At 43.2% G+C, this 27,351-nt stretch overlaps 1 protein-coding gene across 9 annotated transcripts in view; it reads right to left on the bottom strand.

Moving 5' to 3' along the window:
- Window positions 1-1,255: 1,255 nt before the first annotated feature.
- Window positions 1,256-27,351, bottom strand: part of CHL1 (cell adhesion molecule L1 like) — a 146,256-nt gene continuing 120,160 nt past the window's right edge. For 6 of the 9 annotated variants that reach the window (XM_063411329.1, XM_063411332.1, XM_063411328.1 and 3 more), the window contains 12 exons: window positions 26,907-27,031; window positions 24,693-24,794; window positions 24,288-24,485; window positions 23,083-23,153; window positions 20,543-20,765; window positions 19,263-19,378; window positions 18,920-19,124; window positions 18,567-18,689; window positions 17,001-17,180; window positions 8,860-8,991; window positions 8,025-8,097; window positions 1,256-6,076 (listed from right to left, as the gene is read on the bottom strand). In XM_063411329.1, the coding sequence (XP_063267399.1) occupies window positions 5,860-6,076; window positions 8,025-8,097; window positions 8,860-8,991; window positions 17,001-17,180; window positions 18,567-18,689; window positions 18,920-19,124; window positions 19,263-19,378; window positions 20,543-20,765; window positions 23,083-23,153; window positions 24,288-24,485; window positions 24,693-24,794; window positions 26,907-27,031 (1,765 nt within the window). In that variant the 3' untranslated portion in view covers window positions 1,256-5,859. Of the gene's footprint in view, window positions 6,077-8,024; window positions 8,098-8,859; window positions 8,992-9,609; window positions 9,772-17,000; window positions 17,181-18,566; window positions 18,690-18,919; window positions 19,125-19,262; window positions 19,379-20,542; window positions 20,766-23,082; window positions 23,154-24,287; window positions 24,486-24,692; window positions 24,795-26,906; window positions 27,032-27,351 lie in introns of all 9 variants that reach the window. The other 3 variants (XM_063411337.1, XM_063411333.1, XM_063411334.1) reach the window with 3 other exon arrangements.

A 27,351-nucleotide genomic window follows, 5' to 3' on the forward strand; every position in this document is an offset into this window, starting at 1 on the left:
TCTGTGAGATCTGCTCCCACACACCTGCTGGTGGCAGCAGCACCTTTATTCTCACTCCAGTGAAGCACATGATTGTAGGACTTTCTCCTCCCCATTATACTATTGAGAAAAGTGTAAATCTCATTATTCCAGGGTATGAATTATAATAAAACCTTCTTGGGATGCCCTTGGTGCCTCCCAGAAAGGTGAATGCCTGTTAGCACAGGCCTGCATTCCCACTGAGGGTATTCAGTTTTTGCAGGTGAAGAATGCATTAAAAAAAAGTCCTGAAGGCTTTCTGCTGAAGTGAAGCAGCTAAAAACATGTGGCAAAAAAAGGAGAATTTCTTTCACTGAAATACAGAGAAATACACTCAGAACAGCACAGAATATTTCAATGAAATTCCCTCAGAACAGCACGGAAGCCACAGCAGCATCAAGGGTGATGCTCAACACACTTGAGCATAACCAGATCTTTCAGATTCCTGTTAAATACATTTAAAAAAGGGATTTTTCAGCAATGTCAGCTGCCATGGATTTGTCTGCTGTCCTTTAGAGTCCTCAGTTTGGCTGTTCCAGGTATCAGGAGGGTGAATTTGTGTTCAGCTGCAGAACCCTCCCCATGGACAGTCAGAGTAGGATCAATCCTAGAACAGAATATTTATTGGTGATGGGCAGAGGGGAGGGAGTAATGAAAGAACCAAGGTATTTTCCTTGGCAAACAAAGCCCATTTGCTAAATTCCTATAAAATCAATACATACAGATCTCAGACTTAAGGCACAAGTGTACTTTTCCTTAAAAAAACAACAGAAAAGGTAATTTTGGGTTTGTGTGCACCTGGCTCTTTATAAGATTACCAATATTTTGGTGATCTTTGATGAAGAGGAGTAGAAACTCTGTGTGCTGGGAGGTTTTGTGCTGCTAGCAGGGTGAATAAAACCTGGGGGAGGTGCTGACAGTATCTAGGGGGATACTTTGGTCCAGGAGAGGATCACAGTGAGGAATTTGAATTCAGGCTGTTTGCAGGTCAGCTCATCCTGCTTTGGTGTCATATCTAAAGGGATGATGATCCCTGGTGTCCCAAAATCCCAGTGAAAGCCAAGGGCAGCTCAACCTTGGTGTGAAACCAAAAAAAACCCCCACAGGTCACAGCCTAGAGAGGGCTGTGAGTCACAATTAAATCAGATTCCCAGCAAATAAACAGCGCCAAGTGAAAAAAGAATCCAACAAAACCCCCCAAATCAAACAAAAGAAACTTGCTGATTGCAGCCAAGGCTTTTGAAGATTACATCAAGTCAAACTTTTATTAGCAAAGTTGTATTTCATGTAAAATGAAAATATCTTTTCAAACCGTACGTGCACACCTGCGTGGTACAAACAGCAACTACAGTACAACACGTTTCTCTAAACTTTAATCAATGCACACTAACATTTAGCTCCCAAAAAAAGTAACATTGTGATGGTGACACCACATTTGCTTTGATCTTTTTCTCATGAAATTACAAAGTCTCTTGTTTAAAGTCAGAACCGTAATAATAAAAAATGAACAGACAGAATGCTTTGGCTCAAAGCCCCCGGGGGCTCCTGCCTGAAAACAGAACAAATCAGTGCAGATCACTTGAGATTTGACATGAGAGATCCAGAGCTGCAATGTAAACATGTCCTGCTACTCCAGCTGGTTTGTACCTTTGTTTTTTGTCATGAACGCTGACAGGGATGAGGGTGTGATCCATTGGCAAACAAAGGGAATTCTTCGTCAAGAATTTCCTTTCCTTCTATCTGTTCTTACAGGTAAGCAAAAGAACCTAAATACACTTCTCATCTGCAAAGTAATGGCTGTAAAAATGATGCTGAGGTTTCCTCTCAAAAGCTCAGCGAGCAGTGAATGTTATTCTAACTTTTCTTTACAAAATGTGGAATCACTGTTTAAAAACCCCACCTTCTTTCTTTCCTTTTTTTCTTTTTTTTTTTTTTTAATATAGAAAGATTGTGCTACTATTTGTTTTCATGTCAAAAATAATATTGGCCTGAAAACTTCAATGAAAACCTCTCGTGCACTGGGTTGGAGCCATTCAGTCAATGGAAGCAGTCACCAGGAAAAGAGCTACTCACTGGAATTTCAAATATCAATCATTAAATGATTTGCTAATTGGATCCATTAAATATGTGAGTTACAATGAAGGCTTTTAATTTTTTTTGTACATGAACACACAATTTTATCCAGAGGGGAAAAGCCATTTTCTGATTTGATTCCTAATTCTGCTCTTCCTGAAGATGCAGCCCCAGCAGGGCTTTGATGCCCAGTGCTGTATTTTATCCTGCTGGAGTGCAGAGCCACGAGGGTTTCTGGAGATTGGATCCCCTAATTTTGCCACAGAGGGAAGCTGGAGCTGTTCCTGCAAGTTCTTGATAATGTAATTACATTTTTATATATATATATATGTGTATATATATAAAAATAAGAGGAAAATTAATCCACACCAAATCAATATTATGCTGCTCTGGGAATCCAAACAGCTCCCTTGGGAGAAAGGACAGAGGGGTTTTTCCCCATTATTTAGGAAGATCTGTTTTTATTTGTTTAATCTGATGCACGGTCAAAACTGCACAACTTTTTCAGCAAAAAGAAATCCCTCTCTTCTTCCAGAGGCTGCTTAAATCCCCAAACCTGGACCTGTGGGGCCAGGAAAATGCCTCCTCCCTGATAGCTGGAATTTCATCCTGGCTTGACCTGGATATCAAATCTGAAAGTGCCATTTCCCCTCTCACACTGGCACTGAGGAACCCAAGCACAGCCATGGCACGGGGTAATTAAAAATTCCCTGTTCTGCTCCCAGGGCTGGACTCTCTCCTCCCAGCAGGCAGGCTGGAATTCCCTGCTAGGTGTTAATTAATGACATCACCACAGATTTCCAGCAGCTAATTTTAATAAACACTCCTGGCCACAGAAAGAAGAAAAAAAAAAATCCAAAAAAGTCCCAAACAAACAAAACACAAAGATTTAATACTCAGTGCACTATTTCAGAATAAGGTTTCATTTTTGGGGCTGTGCAGGAGCACAAGTTGGACTTTGGTGACTTTGTGGGTCCCTTCCAACACTGCAGTGCAGCTGGTGACACTTTTATTGAGCCACATGGTCACACGTCCTCTCACCTGTCACACACCAAGACAAAAACACAGCCCAGCTCCTGGCAATGACAAAAAACTCCTCAGGAAAACCTCAGCTTGCTCTGTTACTTTAAAACAAAATAATATCTCTAAAAAAAATCACTATCCTGCACTTTCCAAGTACCTTTACAGCAGAAAATAAAATCCCAGTGCAGGAAGAAAAAAGGGAAAGAAATGATTGGGGAAGGGCTCAGGTAAGTGAGATTTCCTGGGAGTTTGAGCCGCTTGTTTAATATTCATCGGGCACATTCCTCAAAACCCGTGTTCAAAAATCCAGGTTCCATTGCACATCTTTTCCTCCTTGTTTGATTTTTAGGTCCTGAGGCATCGTGGAACGCCGACATCAAGATTTAAGGCTGAGAATTCAAATCTGAGTGGGAAAAGCAGCGCCACCAGCTCGGCTGAGCAGCGCATCACAAACAGCAGCAGCAGGGCCAGAGCTGAACAGGGATTTACATCAATTATTGCATCGTTTGGCACTCACTGAAACTTAACAGAGAAATTTAACAGAGGCATTTTCTGGGCTCTGGTTTATCTGCAGTGACCCACAGGAAAAAGTGATGCCCAAAGGGAGGATTTGGGGGAGCCCACCCCAATTTTATTCCCTCATTTTCAAAGATTTTTGATCACTGCAGATGATTTCCAAAGGAAATACATTAAAAGCAGCCCAAAGCAAGCAGCAGGTTGTCACAAGCCCAATCAGTTCTTAGATTTTATCTGGTTTGGGCTGCAGCAGACACGAGTCAGCAGATAAAGATGATGCTGGGAAATGTCTCTGTTGTTGAGACACCAATTTTCACATTTCTCTAATTGTGCACTGCCTGCTTTGGAAAATTACTTTTTCCCCCCAAAATTAAAAGGATTTTGGACTTTTTTGGTGCTTGGATTGAGTGAAATACAGAAAATAGGATTTTATAAATAATAAAAAGTGAAAAATGTGGGTCACTGATATGGGATGGGATAATTTTTGATTGAGGGCAGATTTCCACTCACCGTTTTATACTCACAGGCACAGCCTGAATGGGGCTTTTGGAGGGGCTGCTTTTCCCAAACAGAGGTTACATAAAAAGCCCTTAAAAGCTCCAATTAAAAACACAAAAAGAGGCACAGATAAGCAGAAGCTTGAGCACCAAAAACTTCCAGAAACTGCCAAGCTCGGAGGAGCAACCCCAGCCTGGGGAGAGCCGTGTGGGATCCACAGGGAAAAATCTGCATTTCCCTGGGCTTAACTGTAGCCCTTGCTGGAAACTCAGAACCAGGTGAGTAATTCTTGCTTCCTCTCTTTCTTCCATTGAAATCACGGAGGAGCATTTGGGGATGTTTGTCTAATTGTTCTCAGGATGCCAAACAGCTTTTAGGATCTATTCCTCCTGCAGGAACTACTGAAGAACTTTTAAATGGGAGTGACAGGAGAAATGAAGCCACGGTTGATGCTCTACTCAAACAAGCAGATTTGAAAAATACAAAATGCTATTAAAAAGAGCTTCAGGAGATTCCAGTACAAAAAGACCAAAAAAATGTGCTGTACAGCTCGGCTGAGTTAGTGTTGGAGAGGCAAAGAACCAGATTTAAACCAGCATTCAGTCAACAAAATAGGAAAGCAAACTCTACCATAATATTTTCTCTTTGCTTTTGTTCCTGTTTATTTAACAGTGAATAGGCTGAAAAGAAATGAACTCTTAAAAGTCAGGTAGGTCTAGTTCAGGTGATGCTTGAATGGTGTGAGGTTTGGATGATTCCTATACACACAACTCCTTCTGAAAACTAATTTTGCTGGTCCAAATCCATACTGAGAAGCAATTCTACTCATTCCTACACAGCTATACAGACCCATGCTAGCAACATGTCTCAGCTCAAAATAAAACCAGGCTGCTCTGGACTTGTGTCAATATTAATATCATATGTACAATGTCTCCATGAAATGTTGGCTAGCTCACAAATATACAGATATGAGAACAGACACCAAGGAGTTTGCTTAGAAATGCAGCTTGCAGCTGGGAAAAATGAAAAATATTTCGAGTGATGGTGGATGGGAACCCTGTTTTGCCTTGCCACAGGAAAGAGCTGCAGCTTAACTTATTTAAGGAAATAGTGCCAGCTACTGGGCAGCAGCTTCACCCACACTCTCCTGTGGGTAAAGCTGCATTTCTATTGGTAATTGAAGTCAGCTGTAACCACTAAAACAGATTTTTGAATATCATACACAAAGGGGTTTCATTCTTTAGGAAAAATTATACAATATATAGAATATATTTCTCTGGTATTTTAAATTCTAATTTTCCTCGTTGTGCCACTTTGCAGAGTAACCTGGTTTTGTTGGTGCCACAGCCTCGAGGTTATAACCGAGGCCATGAGGGAATTTTACACATACACCCGTGACAACAGCCAAACAGAGCAAAAATACTACACAGAGAAACATATTCCAAGCCTAAGAAACACCTGGAGCAGCAGGTAAGGACACAGATGTACCACCGAGAAACTCTGGTTTGCTCAGACTAACACATCGTGTAGCATAAAGAATTATCCTGTTTTACTGAGAGGAAAACACATAGAAATCAGGGTGGAAAAATCATCTTTTAGTGGCAGTGACTCGTTGTTGTGTTACCTGGATGTCAGGGTTTTCCTGACTGGCTCAGCTGGCACCCTGCTCCCCAGCTCAGGTGGGAACTGTGGAGAGCCAACCAGGACAAACATCACAATTAAACACCAATTTTAGGCGTGGAGAGGAAAAGTTGCCGTAGAGCTGCCAGTGCTTTCCACTGATCCTTTCTCCTTAGATCCAGAATAAGCTCCAATAAATGAACCATCTTCATTGAACATGCCATGCTCCCCTTCTCCATAATCTACCAGACTATCAGCACTTCCAGTGGCTTTAATGTCCCCGTTAAGTGACTGCAGGCTGCCTTTCAGCGGCTTTTCATCGCTGTCACTACAAAACAAAGAGACGCCTTTCCAAAAATCCGCCTTTCAGGGCAAGGACGGAGACTGCTCTCGGCTTGGGAAGGGGACAGTCAGGGACAGGAGGGTGTGAGAATATCAGATCTGCCCTCGGAGTGCTGCCCTGGGTGATGTCCACACAGGATTTTGTCATTATTCCAACAAATTAATTGATTAATGAGCATTATCAATACCCATCTAATTGATTTTTTTCCCCCTTTTTGTCTTGGGCAGACAGAATGGACAGAAAGGGAAAGGGGATGCTGGAAAGGGTTGGAGGGGTCTGTTCCAGCCACCAGGGCTGATGTCAAGTATTTGGAACCTCACAGAGAGACACTTTTAATTTTATAAAACACTGGGCAACACTCAGGGCCAATTTATTTCATTTTTCTTTTGAGGTGGATGGATGAAGTGATGTCACATCAACGGGTCACATCTCAGTGCTTTGGGAGCCTCTCTTTGAGTTTAAATGACCAATAAAGATGCTTTTCCCTTTTTTTCCTGCTATTATGGTATTTTACTGGAGTTTATCTCACTGCAGTTTGACTTTACTAAAGGGGAGGAACTGGGAAAAACCACAGCAGAATCAACATCTGCATCTGCAGTCTCTGTTCAGGGAAAATTCCAGGATAAAGGGGAAGAACTGGGAAAAACCAGAGCAGAATCAACACCTGCATCTGCAGTCTGTTCACAGAAAATTCCAGGAAAAAGGGGAAGAACTGGGAAAAACCAGAGCAGAATAAACATCTGCATCTGCAGTCTCTGTTCAGGGAAAATTCCAGGAAAAAGGACAGGCCCATCACCAAAATTCTGGGAAAAAAGGGGAATTCTGCTGCCCATTCCTCCTCATGGCACCACAGAAGAGAAACTAGAACAGCCTGAACAGGACATTTGGGGGGCATTGGGAAAACATTAAAAGATTATATAAAAAAACTAAATTAGGCCTCTGGATTAGGAACTTAATTACTCAAGTACAGCCTTTTCTGCTAATGCCAATTCAGTGTCAAATCTTGGACAATTTTATCTAAGGAAGGACAGAGAAATGAACCTGAGCTTAATTTCTTCAGGATGGACTCAATATGTGCATAAACAACACAGAAAAAAATTTGCTACTTTTCTGCACAGGGCATTTCTCCTTAGAAAAAAAGACAAGTTTGGATTTCATAGGGAAAGGAGGGGGTCAAAGTTATTAACCTCAGGGCTTTCTTACCTTGCTAAATATTTGTCCCATTAGAAAGCATTAAAAATTAAATAAAGATGAAATTATGCAGAAAAAAAAAAAAAGCCCTTCTCCAGTACAAATAATGTAGTATATATAAGTGGGATTTCAACAGTAATTTTATGCTCTTAAGGGCAGCAACACCAGTTTTCCAGCATGGTTCTTATAATTATGTATTTTCCCACATATCACAATTACGTATTGCTAGAAGTTTTAGTTATTTTAAAACAGCCAAAGTGGTTATTTCAATTCTCCTACAGGGATTTCTGTAGAGAGGTGTTTGGTTTTTTAATATTCTTTACCATATTACAAACTTTTCTTTGTTTTCTTCCCCGAAATGACCATTTCACACGATTTGGGTCTGAGTTTCAAAACCCCACTGAAGACACAGAATGCAATCCATTGGCTTCAGTGGGCTTTTCAGCAGTACCCCAAATTATCATATATATTTACATTATTCATACAATGCTAATTACAAAAACAAAAAAAATGAAAAATAACCACCGATACATCAACATTTCCTTATATCCCAGCTTGGATGGATTGAAATATACTGGATATACCTTCATATTCCTACTCTTATCCACTCCTATGAGGTTTGCTTTGAAAATGAAAAACAGCATTAATTGCATGCCATAAAAATGTCCCGAATAATGATGGCATTTGGAAACAAACAAAACCCCAAGAAACACAAAGGCTGGTGAAAGCAGGTCCTATTTACCTATATTCCCCAAAGATTTCATCTTTTATTGATTGAGCTTCAGGATCTGGATGCAAATCTTCTTTTTCTTTCACTGTGCAAATAAAATAAAGGACAGATCTCTTTGTTGTGTTCTGCCACGCATTTTTCTTTTCCCAGGGGAAAAGAAATGGGAAAATCATTTTCAATCACCTCCGGGCTGGCCTGGAACTGGCTGGACACAACCTGTGAGTTTCTAAGAGTTTGGGAGCATTCCCTAATTTATTATAAGCAAGTATTTATAGCATCATGGAATGGTTTGGGTTGGAAGGGACCTTAAATCCCATCCAGAGCCACCCCTGCCATGGCAGGGACACCTCCCACTGTCCCAGGCTGCTCCAAACCCCATCCAACCTGGCACTGGATGTCTTCAGAGATGGAGCATCCACAACCTCTTTGGGCAACCAGATTTGTACTTCAATACATTTACCTAAATCCTTACTCACTGCTTGGTAAGTGCCAGAGGTCATTTTTAGCAAAATATTCCACTTTTAAGCTGCCTGTGGAAGTTCTGTCCTTGTGTCCAGCAGCAGTTCCCAGGTGGAAAGTGAGCAGGGAGTCCTGCCAGCAAGGATCTTGCTGGATGAAATGCTGGACTGTTCCAGGAGTGCTGGGAAAGGCCTTTGCAGGCTCTGTGACCAGCACACAGCACAGCCCCACTCACATTCATTAAAATCCCTTCCGTGGGTATTTATCAAAAGCTACAAACCCTAATTGGATGTTTGTGCTGGCGGCCCTGCGGCCCCCAGAGAGAAACCTCTGAAGGATGGTGGTTATTAACATGTGAACACAGGGAGAGGACAATAAATCCATTTACCTGAATATTTGCCTCCTTTATTTCTCCTGACAAAGCAAATCGTTAGCAGCAGCAGGGTGAGCAGGGCGATGGCACACATCAACCCGATGAACCAGCCCTGGGTGGAGATCCCCTCGTAAATGCCAGCGTAGGCTGGGGGAGGTGGGAGAGGAGGAAAAAGGGAGAAAATTAATCAGAGGGAAAGGGCAGCACCCCTCAACAACACGAACATCATGTTCCTCTCTGGATCTTAATGGAGTCAGTCTATCACTACTGATGGTGCTCAACTTGAGGCAGGAATGTCCGGAGTGTGACACTTGGGACTGCAGGGGAGCGTGCGGGTGACAAGGGACAACACAGACACTTGGCAAGGTGGCTCTGAGAGAGCAGTTGACTCACAGGATTAGCACCACACAGGAAAGCTGAGCAAAGAGTTGTTAAGCCTCTCATGCAAAAGCAGTTTTGCGAAAGAGAGAGAGAGAGGCAAAAGTGCCCCCAGTACGTGCAAATCACCAAACCGGCCGCGTATGGGTTTTGTCACAGCTGCCCTCTCACATTGCACAGGCTTGTGAAGGTTTGGGATTGTTCCAGGCTGGGGGAGAGCACAGGGCTCAGCCAAGAGCCTGGGATGTGTTTGTGCTGCCATGGGATTCAACTGCAAGGGCCACGGAAGGATGAGTCTGGGACACTCACACTGCACAGGATGGAACCTCGGCATCGACTCACACGGAAAAACAAACGTTCAGCGCCTCGGAGGGCTTCGTGTCTCACCTCTCCCCCTGGTCTCAATTACATCTTCAAAAATGCTATTGTTATCCACCCAGTTCTTAGTCACTAGGCGGATTGTGTACTCAGTGCCAGGCTCAAGGGCCTCGCTGGGCCGAACCTTTGGCGTGGGCTTTACCGCGTCTGAAATCCTGCCGCTCCCTTTACCTAGGGAATGCACACATCCAAGGCACAGGGGTTAATGGCATTCACGGACAAAAAGCCTAGGAAATGCACAGTTACGAGTAACAGACAAATAAAACACGTCATTTTAAACATTTGGCATCAGGCAATCTGATTTTCCAAAGCCATAAAAAAAAAAATACCCCCAAACATCGCCTCTGTTTGATTTTTAGTGTTCCACCAGATGAAATCAACAGCAGACTGGAGTAATCCCGATGTTCAGGAAGGGGGTTTGTACATCTCCCAGGATGAAAGTTAATATTGATGGGGGATTATGGATCTGCTTTAACTAATGCGCGCTTAAAAAATTACAACTTGCAAATGGGTTTGCTTTGTATGGATAATCTGGGGTTTGATGCTTCTCCCATTGAACTGAACTCAGCGGGGAAGCACAGACAGCTTGTTAGCTGGATATGGATTCTTATATGTCTCCCAGAAAAAAATTAACAGCAGGATTTGTCCTTGCTTCTCTCCTGGCAGTGATTTTCTGTGTCCTTTTAAATTCCACAATGCCTGCACAAAGCACTGGTTTAGAAACAGCTCAACAATTTGCCTGTAAATGGATATTTAGGCATTTACGTGTTGCTGATGAGTTTAATATTCGATTAGGAGAAGGTAAATTCCAGTAGTTCTGGTTATGGCACCTTGTTAGCTGCAAAACACCTTCTGTAAACCCATCTGCATTCAGACTGTGGGCATTAAGTGAGATTTTTCAGAACAGGTTTTGTGGAAAGCAGGAAAAAGGACATTGCAGCAGTTGACAATCACTGCCTGGACATGAGCAGCCTGCTCAGCAAACTCAGAACTGTGTGTGACATGGAGAGATCTCTTACAACAGGAGTGTCCCTGTCCTCGATGGCAGCAGAGAAATCTGGATGGGGCTGCACTTAATAAAAATAATTCCCGAATTGTTTTCAGTTGCCTGATTTGCCTGTTTTGTCCAAAGCCATCTAAACTAAAGCTTGAGCACAAAGTATAATCTGAAAACTACTCGGCCAATTAGCACTGACAGGGCAACAACGCTCATTAATACTTCAACTAGTAAATAAGCAAAGCAGGAAGCTGCTGGAGATTAAGGCTGAGTTGACAGCTGAAGGGAGAAAAAGAAAAAAGATTAAGATAAATCCAAGCACAGTCAAAGCAGCAGTTCAGGGGGAGTTTTTCAAGGCAATTCTCCATGTATTACAATGAGCAGTTAAATGAGCAGACCACTGGGACTGGAGAGAACACATCCAGCTTAAACACTGCTGGTGCTGAGGCACAGCTCATTAGCATAAATTCATCCATCTATCGGTAATTTTTTGCTAAATGAAGTATGTGAAACCCAGCTATAGTTTTTAATCAAACCACAAATTAGGCAACAGGATACCACAGGTATATTTTAATTACACGCTCTAAAATCAAGGCATCAGGAAAGTGGGAATATTATCCATAAAAGAACAGGAATGAACATGAACCTTCAACCCAATGTCTGTTAAATACCACGTAACACTCGTGCATGACATGATAACTACATGATCCAAGGTGTTCACACCAGCAGCCTCCTAAGGAAGAATTTCTCCTGAATTCCTGGGAAGCAAATTCTAAACCTTGAGCTCCTGGCAGGTGGTTTGTGGTGCATATTCTTGAACCAACTTTCCCACTCCCTCTCTTCCCCCTATTTGTTCCCAGCTTGTGGCAGCCTCTTTCTGAACCATCAGCTCTTTAGAGAAGCAGAAAGAGGGAAGTGAGATGGCTGAAAAAATCCCTTTTTCTGTCCACTTATTGCTCAGCTCTGTGTGATGCTGCAGCTGCCACTGCCCTGGCACATGGAGCAGCTCAGGGCTGGGATGGACTTCTTGGGATGAGCCCAGCCTAACCTGGCACTGGGGATTTACCAACAGCTCTCCATTTATCATCTCCCATCCCAACACACTCTTTTTTTTCCTTTAAAACTCAGATCAGGTGTCCTGGGTGATGATGAGGTTTCTTGCCATGCCATTTCTTCCTGGTCTGTGTGACACAGCCAAGAAGGGCCCTACAGAGGAGAAAGTTTTGCTAATGGGGGTGGGTTTGGTGGCTGGAATAGAAAAAGCACTGTGGCCTCCTGGAAAATAAAAACAAAGACACACAGACAAGGCAAAGCTCCTCATTCTGGAAGGCCAGGAACATCCTGAAAGCTGCAGGAATTAGCTGCAGAAAATTGAAAGCAGTTGGGTTGGGTTTTTAATCTCCAATAAGGGAGAAGGAGCATTAGTAATAAAGGCATATCACCAGCACTTCTCATCTTCCCCCACTATTTATCAGCCACACCATGGGACTTGCATGAACATTAAACACTGAACTGCAATTTTACAATATTCCTACAGGGCTCCAGGATTTATGAGGAGAACAGAACACACATTTTTTATAGAAGCTTATGGTATAAAGGGAAAAACAATAGAAACCACCCCCAAAGATTTTCCAGAGTGTTCTCCAAAAGTCAGCACATGTGTTATAAAATATACTTATATAAAAAAAACTGGTGATCTGAGAGCTACATACTAATTGTGGGCAGCATCTTAATTTATAACCATACCTGTCTAAATACATCTGCTGCAATAAATGCAAAGTTGAACTTCCATTCATTTTCCCCTGCTGCCTGGCTATTAAAAATGCATAAATATGCAGCACAAGTATCCTTCATTTTTAAGGACTTTTCAGTGCAGGAAGCAATTCATTTAAATTTGGATTATTTTAGACCACAGAGATTAGCAAACCTGTTGTATGTAAAGTTTATTGAGGGAAATTTCCAGGCGAGGTAATCAAGAAATTTTCTCTGATTTCATTAGATTTTCTTGATTGTGAGCAGATAGGCTTTGCTGCTAACAGCACCAGTGGTTATATGTAGGAAAGGTATTTTCTGATTCCTTTTCCTCTGTGCCCATGGCAAAAGAGAGCTAAACCCTTGTTCCAAATGGTTTTTCTGGTCCTGAAGGATAGGACCTGCTTCCCAAAATTTTCCAAAATCCTTTGGGAATACCGTGCCAACGGCCACTGGAATAGAATGAAACTGGTGAAATTTTATTTCCTGCCTTCTCTGGAGAATAAACCTACAACTGTGTGACTTCATGTGGATGAATTTCTCATTAATGCTTGGATTTCTGGACACACAATGATAATTCTCAACATGTAATATGAGTTTGGTAATCCCCGAGCAACGCTGGTGACAAGATGAAAAGGAGCTTTGTGTTAAAGAAGGGCTGCTACATTAAATTAATCTTTTCACTTCTGCAAGAACGTTATTTTGTGTTATGTTTCTGAGGGCTAATGATCTTGGGGAAATTGACATTTTCAAGGGGAAAATTAATTAGTTTGGAGGTCATTTAAGACATACTGCCTGAAAATATGAAGACAGAAATTATAGTCATTTTCTAAGGACAACATACCTCCTTCTGTGGAATGAAACCAAGATGAAAGCACTGAAATTAAGCTGTTATTTATTCTGTAGTACAATCCAAATTCCTGTTTGCCCAGCTTCAATAATCATTTTATCAAGAAATGATAAAGATCTTAGGTGGTCTATCAAGGTTTCATATCTGAGTTATTTTCTCTGTACAGACTTGTTTTCTGTGATGCTACATGAATCCTCACAAATATTAAATAAGGAAATTCCCTTTTTTTTTCTAATTCCAGACAACAGCAGCAGGGATAACTGCAAATAAATTAAAGTGACAGCAGTGGTGAAGATCAAGCAAAAAAAATAAAATGCCAATAAATCCAGAGCTGCCACCTCAACATCTCCACTTTTCTGGCAGTGGAAGTTTCCCAAGCCTTAAAATGAACAACGAGAGCTTTATGGGTTTATTATTAAACTGGAACAGAGTGGTTATAGAATCACTGAATCAAGCCCCAAAATAAACGTGCAGCGCTCCATCACGGAGTTTCATTTCAGAGGGCAGCACATTTTATATCTGTCATTTACGTGGGTCATTGGAAATGATAAACTCTGACTTCTGAAATCACTCCCCTCCTTCAAAAAGAGAGATTGTTTTAATTTTGAGCAATTGCCTCGCTCCCCAAACCACAGCTTAAAACCCCAAGGAGGTCAATGAAAGAGTGATTTTCTCTTTTTTTTTGGCCTAGCATGTTTAGGTGAAAAATATCTGAACAATTTAGCCAGCAAATAATGACACAGAACTCTAATGGCATCTCAGTGACAGATGCAGTGCCCTAATTTAGGGTGGCTTGAGGAGCAGCAAGGAGCACACATAAATCATAGGAGTGAACCCTTGCAGCTTTCATTAATTATACTCCTCTAGTCTAAGAATATTCCACAAGAATCAGGTGTTGCCACCACTGAAACAGAGTTTAGGAAGGTAGAGAATGAGAACAAAATGAATGTCAACATCTCTAAACTGTGACAAGATCATTTCAAGGAGTCAAAACACATTATTCTGGTTGTCCAGTGAAGGCCAGAAAAGGCAGCTAATGAGGGAAAATGGGGCATTTTTATCTTGGAAAAAAAAAGACATCTTTCTTTTCTTAATGAGGAATAAATTTTAAGTCGTGGTGATTAATAGTTGCTACCAGGTGAGTACCTGTATCCTACAGTGAGACTGGAGGCCAAAAGGGAGTTGAGAAGGAGTTTTACTGCTTGGGAAAACAAACAGCAGCTCCTGACTGGATCTGGAACTGGGATGTGAAGGTTTAAAACACTTTTTACCTGTTTTACCTGTAACTGAAAAGAATTCTGCAACTTGGAAGTCCAACAGCACATGGGCCATTTTTCTATTCTGTATCAACACTGCTGCAGACTGTTATCTTTGCTAAAAATGATGCAGCCAGGACTCTTTTGCTCATCACATTCTCTTTCTCCTTCCCTGGGGTAAGTGCACAGCAATGGTTTCTGATTAATAGCAAGGAGCTGCTCCTCAGTCCTGTGGAGTTCTGAGACTTGCTGAGCACAGTACATTTTATTTCATTTCAGCTGAAAGTGAAAGATGAGCTATCATAGAGTGCTTGGGATTTTCCTTTAAATCACTGAACATCAGTGTTTCAGCACGGGGTGTAAGTGGCACACAAATGCTCGCTCCTGGTCTTGGATAAAATAATCATAAATAATGGAGCATAAGCAGTCAGCTTGATGTTTATCTGGATTTTCCATGTCAAACAGTTGACCCTAATGTTGCTGGCAGTCCCCCATCTTCATGCACGGGCAGAATTTGTTTTTATAATATTACTGAGAACAGATTATCTGCATCTTCAATTTTCTATTCGTGCCTGAATGCAATTCACTTATTCCAGCATGGCTTAAGGAGTTGATGGGTGGGAATAGAAACAGGATTGCACAGCAAAATGAAACAGATGAGCTCTGCTTCCCTGAAGAGCACCATGGCCACATTAAAAAGTCCATTGACTGCTCTCATGGCAAGGAACACAAACTTATTTCCCCTAATTACAAAGGAAACATCAAACCTGGATTATTCCCAATGGATTTTTCTGCTGTGAGGCAGAGTAATGCAGAGTCCCCAGGCAGGTGCAAAGGAGAGCCCTTTACTGCAAAAACCAGGCCTTTTTAAACAGTTAGGCCATTTCCAGCTGCATTCCATTTAAATATAATAAATATAATAAATATAATTCAACAAACCACTATAAACCACGATGTGAGCACGTCATAGTTGTACAACTTGTTCTTCTACCTCCAATTCAGCTCAGTTCCTTTCCCTTAGTCCTTTTCTACTTAGCCAAAGTAACAGACCCGAGCCATGATTTTACACCAGTATCAAAAGCCCCTTATTTAGTACGGTTTTACCAATACACAACATTTTTCCACTGAGTCACTTTCCCATAGTCCTTTTCTACTTAGTCAAAGAAGCAGGCCTGAGCCATGAATTTACAAGAGTATTAAGCCATTATTTTGTAAGGTTTTACACTTTCCCATAGTCCTTCTCTGCTTAGCCAAAGTAGCAGGCCTAAGCCATGATTTTACACCAGTATCAAGTCCTTATTTCGTATGGTTTTACCAATAAGCAATGTTTTTCCACTGAGTCACTTTCCCACAGTCCTTTTCTACTCAAAGTAGCAGGCCTGAGCCATGATTTTACAAGAGTATCAAGCCATTATTTTGTAAAGTTTTACACTTTCCCGTAGTCCTTTTCTACCTAGCTGCAGCAACAGAAGACCTCAGCCATGATTTTACACCGGTATCAAGCCCCTTATTTCGTACAGTTTTACCAATAAGCAACATTTTTCCGCTGAGTCACTTTCCCATAGCCCTTTTCTATTTAGTCAAAGAAGCAGGCCCCAGGCATGATTTTACACAGGTACCAAGGCCCTTATTTGGTAAGGTTTTACACTTTTCCATAGCCCTTTTCTACTTAGCCAAAGAACAGACACCAGCCATGATTTTACACCGGTATCAAGCCCCTTATTTAGTACGGTTTTACCAATAAGAAACATTTTTCCACTGAGTCACTTTCCCATAGTGCTTTTCTACTTAGTCAAAGAAACAGGCCTGAGCCATGAATTTACAAGAGTATTAAGCCATTATTTTGTAAAGTTTTACACTTTCCCGTAGTCCTTTTCTACCTAGCTGCAGCAACAGAAGACCTCAGCCGTGATTTTACACCAGTATCAAGCCCCTTATTTCGTACAGTTTTACCAATAAGCAACATTTTTCCACTGAGTCACTTTCCCATAGTCCTTTTCTATTTAGTCAATGTATCAGGCCTGAGCCATGATTTTACAAGGGTACCAAAGCCCTTATTTTGTAAGGTTTTACACTTTTCCATAGTCCTTTTCTACTTAGCCAAAGAACAGACACCAGCCATGATTTTACACCGGTATCAAGCCCCTTATTTAGTACGGTTTTACCAATAAGAAACATTTTTCCACTGAGTCACTTTCCCATAGTCCTTTTCTATTTAGTCAAAGAAACAGGCCTCAGGCACGATTTTACAAGAGTATCAAGTCCTTATTTAGTAAGGTTTTACACTTTCCCGTAGTCCTTTTCTACCTAGCTGCAGTAACAGAAGACCTCAGCCATGATTTTACACCAGTATCAAGACCCTTATTTTGTAAGGTTTTACCAATACACAACATTTTTCCACTGAGTCACTTAGTCAAAGAAGCAGACCTCAGGCACGATTTTACAAGAGTATCAAGCCCTTGTTTCATACTGTTTTACCGATACCCAAAATTTTCCCGCTAATCTTAGAGCTCCTCCACACCCAAAGCGGACTCTGTGGACTTACTGCCTTGGGCCAGCGTCAGCCCCTCCTCGGTGGCCGCCTTCCCGCAGCCCTTGGCCGTGCAGGCCTTGATGTAGAACTTGTACTTGGTGCTGGGGCTGAGCCCCGCCAGGCGCCAGCTCAGCACCGAGCGGTTGGCGACGCTCACGTCGCTCACGGCGCCCACCTCGTGCGTCTCGTTGACTGCAAGGGAAGAGCACCTCGGTCAGAGCCAGGGAAACGTGTCCTGGGCACCCCCAGGAGGGAGACGGGAGGAGGAAGGCTTGGGGAAGGCTTTGGGGAGTGAATGTGCCTTTCCTGCCAGTCCTAAATGGGATTTATGTCCTTGTGTCCACCTCCCAAAGGCTCAGTGAGCTATCTCTGCTCTTGAGAAGCTCTCTGATTGCACATATGCACAGCCTGAGTGCGAGGTAAGAATGGCTGTCTCCTAGATCATTAAATATCTATGAATTGCTCCTTGCTTTGCTTCCAAATGTCTGCAAACTTTTACCGGCAACTCAGAGGGTGGTTGGTGAGCTGTGAGCTGCTCTGGCTCCTCAGAGCTGGCTGCTCAAGGAGGGCTTGTGAGAAAATGGAGAGAGGATCTTGTAAATACACAGAAATATCTGAAGGGAGGCGTCAGAGGGTGGACCAGGCTGTGCTTGGTGGTGCCCAGCAATGGGCAGGAACTGGTGCCCAAGGAGTTCTGCCTGGACACAAGGAAGAACTTCTCTGAGGGTGTGGAGTCTCCCTCCCTGAGGATATTCCAGAGCCCTCTGGACACACTCCTGCACGGTGGGATGACCGAGAGGACTCTGTGGTCTCTTCCAAACTGAGCCAAACTAGGATTCTGTAAATGGATGCACTCTGTGCCCATAATCAGCAAAACCAAAGGGAAGATCCAGACACCAGCCTGTTGGCAAAGGTGTCTGAGCAGTTCTGCTGTCAGAGAGAAGTGTAAAGTACATGGGGGATTCTTTTTTTTTATAAATAAGGCACAGACTCATCCTTTTCCACCCTCAAAGAACATATAAAAAACACTGAATTATCACCACATCACACAGCTGGTGTTGTGGCAGTCTGGGCTAAGTACTGGGTCTTGCCTGAGACTGTCTTTGTTTCTCATTTCTTTTCTAAGCAAACAGGAAAGAAAGGAATCCCCTGGAATTTGGCTGTTTTCAGTGTGATTCCTCAACACCACGACTCAGGTGGTTCTTCGTGTTTCTGCTGAGGCACCTTAGGGGAGAGAAGCTCCCTGACATAATAATCTACATCGATGTGGCTTCATAGAGTGCTCTCATCACAATTCACTTTGTATTAAATGAGTTTCACTCCAGTAAAATGCACCTACAATTTACGGGTCTTTTTAACCACTACATTAGGTGTAATTTGCCAATATCAAATAATTGAATCAGCCCATAAATGTGGGACGGGGAATGGCAGCAATGGGAGCTTCCATGGGAGAAAGTGCACGGAAAAATTCCAGCTCTGGGAGCTGACTGCAGCCTGCCCTCTGTGCACATCACATCTGGGAGTTTTCCTTACCTAACCCTGCCTCAATTCTGAACTCAAGGCAAAGCAGGCACATACTTATCTGGTACTGCAGAATGTAGCCAGTGAGGTGGCCGTTGGCTTTCTTGGGAAGTCCCCAGGACAGAGTGACTGAGTCCTTGTCAAAGTTCATGATCCTGAGAAAACGTGGCTGTTCAGGGACTGGAAGACACAGGGATGAGCTTTCAGAGGAGAGTGAACAGGTCTGACCCTACAAACTCTTGTTAAATGAGGATATAATTTAGCTCAACACCCACAGCTCCCCTTTCAAGTGAAGGGTTCTACGAGTAGTGGAGTTTTTACTATCACCTTAAATAAGGGAATCAACTCACCTTGTCCCAAGGACAATTTCAGTTTATGTCCCTCTATCCTGTATTTTCCTCTCGTCTTACCTCCTTCTGGAGTTTCAAACACCACGGGGGAGCTCTCAGGGCCATCTCCTCTGGAGTTGAAAGCCAAAACTGTCAAGCGGAATTCACTGAAGGGCTCCAGGCCAGGAATCATCCCGTAGTTCCTGTCTCCCACAAACGTCAGGAAGTGTTTCTCTGGGTGATGCCTCTTTCCATCCAGCAGGCTTTTTGTTTTCCACCAGCTGACCTGCAAGGAGATTGGGATTTCTGTAACAATTTATATTGTATGGTCTCTCTCACCTTCCCCCAAATGAGAGATTGCACTCCAGGACTCATTTAATAATTTATTCAATGATATACAAACATTTATAGAAAAATTTGTAACCTTGTAGCCTCTTAGGTGCCCACGAACTCTGTCCCTTGGTATCCCAAACCAGAAGACTTTGACCAGGGTGCTGTTCACAACCTCCACCGACACGCCCGAGGGAGCAGCATCTGGAACTGTAAGAACAAAAGTCCCAGGTGTTAAAAACACTTCCAAGAGTGCAGATTCACACTGTTCACAGCTCCAGGGCTTGGCTTTCCTGCTCCAGCTGTGCCACTTCATGCAGTCTCACTGCAGGCAAGCAAAAAGCCATTCCACCTGCATCCAGTGGGTGGAATGGGCCAATAAATGTTATTTTTCTGTATTTTTCTGCTGAGGGTTGGGATACATGTGCACTGGGACACATGAATTTCTACACCAGTATTTATGATTTCCTGTTTCAAGCAATGCTTACAGCAGTGAGAAGAATAAAAAAAAATGATTAACACGGCACTCAAGAAGGCAATCATAAAGGGTTTTTTTATAATCAATTTCATTTTACAACTAAGCTCATTAAACAGTAGGATTTTAATCACTGCACAACACAGAGAGCTATTACAGTGCCTGAAAAAAGGAGGCCTTGATCCATTGACAACTGAATTGCGAGGAAGGTTTTCCACTGGTAGATGTAAAATTAGACTCATCACAGCGAGACAAAGAAAATAAACATGCTGTGGAGTTTCTTTCTGCTTGTTCTCGCTATTCACCACCTCTTCTGCACCACCAGACCTTCCTGCTCCCAGTTCTAGGAGGGCAGTGGGGATTCTCCTGTCTGACCACCACCGAGTCCATCTCCAGCACTGAAACTCCACCTGGGAGCCATGGAAAACCACGGGGCTGGAGAAGATGACACGTTCTTCAGGGACTCATGGACAAGGTAACACCAGCACTTGCAGGAATGTGGCATTGTGAATTCACTCAAACACCCAGTGCCTGTGAGTTTGTCCCTAATTGTCAGAGTATTTAACTTCTGACAGTGTTAAGCTGTTGGGTCAAGCCTCACAGAAACCACTGATTTTTTTCCCACCAAGTACAACACGACTGCTACACTTCAGAGACTTCTCATGGGCCGTGGCCTTCAAACAAGCACCCAGACTCAGCCAACAACTGAGATTAATGAGAGGCCAGAAAACCCCTCACACTGCAGCAGGCTGGTGTCCAGGCACCCAGCACGGGTCACGTCCACACCTCACGGAGCCCATCAGGCGTTCCAGCAGCTCTGGGCTGCCTAATCCATCACCCCACGCCCCAATACAGTAGAAGAACCCCCCCATTTTCACAGGCAAGCCCCTGTCACTCACCGTCCTCTCCCGAGTACCCAATGGTGACGTTGGGCTCCGGGCCAGACCCTAAATTATTCACGGCCTGGACTTTGATCTCGTAGGGCACGAAGGTGGGCACGTTCCGCACGCTCAGCGAGTGCTTCTTCACCAGCTCCTCGTTCCAGTCCTCCTCCACGCCCCGCTGCCTCCAGCTGACCTTGTACTCCAGCCCCGGCCCGTTCCTCTCCACGGGCTTCAGTGGCTGGGGAGAAGTTAAAGGAGATCTTGTGTGCCTTTGTTGTAGTCACAAAACAGCAGCTGAGGGGAGGGGGGATAATTCTGGGATGTGCATTAAAACACTGGGAGAGAAGAGGGGGAAAAACCCCAAAGCTTTGGCTTTTTGCTGTCATTTTAATTTGAGGATGATCGGAACAACAACATCAGGACTTCAAGAGAAAGGAGGGTGAAAGGCTTGGATTAAAATCCAAATAAATTGCCAGGAGCCGTATTTCTGCCTCCTACACACATCAGGTTTTGTTTTGCCACAGGTTTTCCTGTGTGAGGTAAAACCACACGGTTTCAGCACAACTGAATTACACACTCTGGCATAAGGCTGTGTGTGCCTTTTAGCAGAGACAAAATTTGCATTTTATCTTGGAGTTTTATGTAGCACAGCAAGTTGGGTCATTAAAATTTAGATTTGTTCTAACTACACACCAAATGCTTGAAATTACGCCTGGACATTTAATGTGCAACTGCTGGGCCACTCTGCTTTTGCCAATCAGCTGGAGAATTCATCCCAGCAGGGTTTCCAGCTAATTAACATGAATTTATAAAATATTAGGAGATATATAGCAATATCTTGTCATGAGACACCCTCAAGTTGAGTTTATTTCTCTGAAAATGCACTACTTTAATTAAGAAAGTTAAATAATCACCTACCCTACCAAAAAAGCTATACATTGGAACAGCTGTGGTAGTTTCTCACCATATAGGTTGCTTTTAATAATATTTAAATATAGGGAAATATGAAATATATAACAGCTGGTTTGTATCCAAGAGGTCTGACAGGAAATAGCACCAAATACCAGTAGAAAGTGATTCCTCTTTGATGCTCCTCATGCAGGGGAAACGTAAATTTGGGGGATCTGCAAAAATTCCCACTGATCTGCCCTGCTGTGAGGACCTTTGGGATGTCTGAGGCAAAGGAATTGGGAGATTGGGCATCTTTCTCACAGGCACCACCTCCACAGCAAAGATCCCAGGGAATGGGATTTGCAAGAGAAGCTGGAGAAGTAAAAAAATCCCTCCTGAAAAAAAAAAAAGACTTCTTGTATAGGGTTAAATTGCAGCACTGCTTGACTCCTATTTTGATCTCCCTCAAAGCTGCGAATCCTTGGCTGAAAATCCCAGTCACTAAAGCTCAGCTGGTCTCTTAATCCAAAATAGGCAGATTAACATCATTCTGCAGCCTTTGTCTGTCAGAAATAGCATGTGCAGTGCCCAGCAGTTCCTCTGAAAAGCACACAGGAAATGCCATAAATAAATGAATATCCTGTTTAACAACATTTTAATGATTCAACAAGATTTAACCGAGCCTTTCCATCCCATCCTCTCCTTTCAGGCTCAGCTTTCACTTCCACTTTTGCCCTTTCTGAGCAATGGTTTTGAAGTTCCTGGTGCTCAAAGATGTGTTGGCCATCCCAGTATTTCCCAGCAAACATACTGGGTACTAAAACTCTGCATTTCCTTGGTTCATTAAAGTTGGAAAAGACCTCCAAGAGCAAATCCAACCTTTTCTGAGAGGCAGGATTGTCTCCCCTGACCCCAGGCTAAAAATCCCATCAAAATCCAAGCCCATGGATCTTGAGGGCCACCTCCTTTTGGATGCAATCACACCCCAAACCACGACTTCCCACTGGGGAAACATTTGCTGTTCTTTGCTGGGAGCAGCAGATTGAAGAGTAAATCTCATGCAAATTGTGTGTAATTCCAGCCTCAACAAAAACCTGCTTCCTTCCACAGCTGTGGATATTTGTGCTAAATGAAGGAATACATAACTCAACTGCTGGCACAGGAGCTCCAGGCTTAAAACCCAGGAAATTTGAAGTCTGGAAACCATCCTCAAGACTTTTACATAATTCCTTTTATGCACATCACAGGCTTTGGAGGTTTATCCACATTCCTTTAGTTCTTGGTGTAAAAATTCAAGCTCACGTTCTCTTGGGCAAGGGATCTGTGGTGTTTTTAAACTTCCAGGCTGGAAGGGCAGAAGGCATGAGCCACCCATCCCCTCCCTGGGCCTGGCTGCTCATTTGAATTGCAGAGCAGGATAAGACCACAATTATTTGAAGCTGTTTCTTGCATACAAGAAGCAGAGAAGAGCAAATTTTGGCGAATTCTCACTCTGCTTTACAGGAATTCTGTATTTTTTAAACATCCTGTGAAGTCAGACATAAAACACAGTCTTTTGAAACAAAAATGATGCTGGGGTTGAAAACCCAGAATACATTTAAGTCAAATTCACCTTCTAGAAGAATAAAGGATTGTTCCTACAGGATTTGCTAATCTTGCCTTACCTCCCATTTCATCACCATTTCATTGGGCTCGGAAGCTTCAACTCTGATGTTCTCTGGGTTTTTATCTGGAGCTGAAACCACACAGGTGACAAGGTTAGTTTGCACATCCTGTTTATTTGCATTTAGCATTTAAGTGCCAAAAAGGATGGGAAATTCCCCTATTAGTGACAGACACTTAAACAAAAAATGTTCATGGGATGAATTACTTGAATTACAAATCTGATGGGACCCAAACACGTCGTTCATGCAGTTTGGATTCCTAAGTGCCCCTGTTGGTTGGAGGCACCAGCTAACAGGGAACTGTGACTTTTGGATTTGAAAGCACCAGATGTGGGGGGATCATGAGGAAGAGATTTTTCTCCCTGTGGGGATGAAAAACAGAAGGTGCATCATTAGAGGTACACACACAGCTGGAAAGCTGAAGAAGGACCTGAAATTGGTGTAAATGGGGAATAAAAGAGAGAAAATGCCAAGGAATGCAAATGCTGTGCTGAACAGTTGGCCTCTAAAATGACTTTCAAGGAGACAATGTCTTCTGCCTCAGTGAATGCTCTGTAAATGGAGATTTTTGACAGGCTTAGTGCCCTCTGTAAACCCAGCCCTTCTCTGGGAGCTGTTTGTCCATGAAGGTCTGCAAAGGGTGGAAAATCTGCAGACTGGGCTGCTGGGGGTGTAGGAAAACCCAGCAGCACAGACTCCTCCCTTTGGGGAGGAGGATAAAAATCCTCAGGAATTCTATGCAGTGCAGCAAGTTGGGTCATTAAAATTTAGATTTGTTCTAACTGCACATCAAATGCTCAAAACAACGCCTGGACATTTGATGTGCAACATCTGGGCTGCTCTTTTTACCAATCACAGAAGAATTCATCCCAGCAGGGTTCCCATCTCATTAATATTTAAAATATCAGAATATGGCTTGTCACAAGACATCCTCCAGCTGATTTTACCTTTCTGAAAATTCAGTTCTTTAGTGAATAAAGCCAATTTAAATGGTCACCTGCCCCACCACAGAGGGTTATTCCAGTCCACTGAACCACCTGGGGGTAATTCCCACCCCAGGACCAACTTTTAACAATCCCTGAGGCTGCCACCGATCAGTGCGAGCGACCCTGATTCCTTCACACCCTCTGGAGGATGGGAGGGCACAGATATTCCAAAAAAAACCCTGAAAATGCTGATATTTGGGAAAGCAGAGGCAGGTTTACCAGCTGGAGGGGTGGCATAGCGCAGGGAGGGTTTGCTGGGCTGGCTCCTGCCCACGGCGTTGACGGACACCACGCGGAACTGGTAATTCACGTAGGGCGCCAGGGACAGCAGGGCTGTGGTGTCATTCCCTGGCACTCTGCTCAGCTCCTGCCACCTCCCCGGCTCCCAGCGGTTCTCTTCAAACTCTATAATTGACTCTGGGCAGGAAAAAAGACAAAAAGCAAAGGAAAAAAAGGTAAAAAATCCAACTTAGTGTGAACAGCGCGGGTGGAAACGAACTTAACAAATGAACTGTCATAGTTAGTGCTTAAATCTGGGTGTCAGCAGGGTTTGTGTCCTGGGACAACCAGGACGTGCCAGAATTCTGAACAGCCCTAAAAGATGTGCTGAAAACCCCTTCCTACCATTAACAGGGCTGTTGTGGCTGGCCCCAGCCCTCCAGGAGAGTCGAACGCTCCGGTTTTGGTTTTCCGAGAGCTGGAGGTCTTCGGGTGGGTCAGGAACATCTGAGAAACAAAGGAGAAGTGTTGGGAGCACAGCAAGATATTTCTGTTTGTCCAGGCGTTTTCCAGAGGGCTGGAACAGCACAGTCAGAGAAGATGGTGGTGAAACACCTCCTGATATCAGGATGGACAGATCGTGGAAAGTGGGAACTGCTTTGAAAGATCTCGAATCATCTGGTGCTGATTTTTCCCTTATAAACACAAAATCTATCTCAAATTCAGCTCCCTCTACCCACATTACTGTGCTTGCAGCAACAGGTTTTTATTTCCAAATCAGCTCCAAGATCTGTTCAATCTTTAAAGGGAGCTGACACTGCTCTGGGCAGGACGTGTCAGCATCACTTGGGACGAGTCAGGGTGGGAGAAGGTGCCTCAGCTCTGGAGTTACTGACCTTGGCCTTGGAGGGTGTGAGTGGAAGGAGAACATTCATTATCCCAGCTGTGGGGATGAACATGAATAGGGAACTGGGAAATTCCCTACCTGCCAGCTCAACTAATGCTGTCCCAACTAAACTTTTGACTGACAATGCCATTTCTTACAGAAAAAACACTGACTTCCACCACCACAACTGTCTTTATCATTGTGAAAAAAATTCACTGTGTTTGTACTGATTTCTTTAAAAATACAATACTGAGTTTTCATCTAAGGGTACATCAAGAAGTTAAAAAGTTTGTATTTGGATATTTTTTTTTCTTTTCTTTGTAATTCTTTCCCTGTTTCTCCCGTACCTGGGAAAAAGATCAGGAAAGCACAGTTTAATCTACAGGCATATTGCTGCCCTATCCTTGGAACACAGCTGGTTAAAATTCAATATATTAATTTAAAGATGGTGATGGTGCACTTTAAATATTCTCACCCCTCTACCTGTTCATTAAACACACAACAAATACTTAGAATTATTCTAATTGAATATTTATTTTACTCTTAGCTGCCCCTAATCTGACGTCTCCATTTAGTTCTTCAGTCAGCCCACAAGCTCTTGATTGCAAAAAACCTGAATTTTTCACTTGGAAAATAACTGATGTTGTTAATTCACCAAGACCTTCCTCGTATACAAGAAACAAGGGAAAAGGGCACAAAACTGTTTTTCTTCTTCTGCCAAGCACCTTTTTAAAAAGGAATAAAGTGCTTTATGAAATTTTCATAACTGAAGTAACAAGTAGTCTACAAACATTTTGAATTATACAGCACTGAAGGACACAGCACCATAAATAATGTGCACAGCATCTTCCTAATTTACTATTTACTGAAAAATATCACTCCTTTAAAGTGGGAAAACATCTTGAAGGGCAGATTGACTTATTTCCTGCTGCAATCACCGCCAGCAATAAATAAAAATGTAAAATGAAGCAAAAATAAACGTAATTAAAATGATGCAAAACTGACAGAGAATCATAAAATCACAGAAGAAGAAGGAACCTTAAAGATTATCAAATTCCAGCCCCCTGCCAAGGGCAGGGACGCCTTCATCTAGGCCAGGCTGGCCAAAATTGTGAGCACAAAGCAGAATTTTGGCTGCTGTCGCAAGTTCATCCTGGTAATTCCATGTGGTCCCTTCCCATCCTGGGAGGGATGCAGGCTGTGAGGATGCTGTCAGAGGGCCAAGTTTCAGACCCAGGGGGTCAAGGCTCTCCTCTCTTTGCCCCTGGACAATCATTTATGCTCAGGTTCACAAATATAATGGATTCCCTTCAGGTGCTTAACTCACACTGATCTTCTGAGGAGCCGCACATCCAAATATTGGCCTTCAAAAAATAGTCCAGTTGTTGTGCAAACCTTCATTAAAGGGAGGGACTGGCCAAGGACTTCAGAGCAGCAGCAGAACCATTCTTAGTGTGCTCCCACACCTTCTCACACCTGAGCAACTCCTGCAGGCACTGAACTGAGGCCAAAGTGCTGCCTCATCTTACTACACCGAAGATGAAAATAAATCGAGTTTGTGTCAGCATCGCCCTTCCTGGAGATAAGGGACAGCACAGCTGAGCTTAAGGAGTGAGAGGCTCTGTGAAATTGGGTTATTGAGGCTCTGTGAATAGAAGCAAAGAGGCAGAAGTGCTGCAGTGGCAATTCCTGCTGCAAGGAGCTGTTTGCACAGCGGGGAAAATCGACCTTACCCAGAACGATCAGGTGCGCCTCGGCCTCGGCGGCGTCCAGGGCAGTGCTGGCCACGCAGGTGTAAACCCCCTGATCCTCCAGCAGCACACTGGGTATGAACAGGGTATCCCTCTCCAGGATTATCCTGCAGGGAAAAAAAAGAAAAAAAAAAAAAAAAAGGTAGTAAGGATAAGAAAAATCTGTATATGACACGATCAACACAACGTCGATCTCCGAAAAGTTGTTCATAAAAGAATCTGGCATGGGACATTTTCATGAAATAGCTGCACACTGGGCCTGTTACATTAAAATGTGATTGTGGCTCTGCTCTATGCTGTGCTGAGGACTGTTATTTGTATTTTGTGGCAATTTAGCCTCCGTGGCTGGAGGCTGCCCTGTCAGTCCTGCCCTGGAAAGAACCGCATTGAGATGTGCTGGAGGAGAGTCTGTGACACAGGATTTTGG

This window comes from Prinia subflava, chromosome 14, assembly GCF_021018805.1.
Source record: "Prinia subflava isolate CZ2003 ecotype Zambia chromosome 14, Cam_Psub_1.2, whole genome shotgun sequence".
Lineage (NCBI taxonomy): Eukaryota > Metazoa > Chordata > Aves > Passeriformes > Cisticolidae > Prinia > Prinia subflava.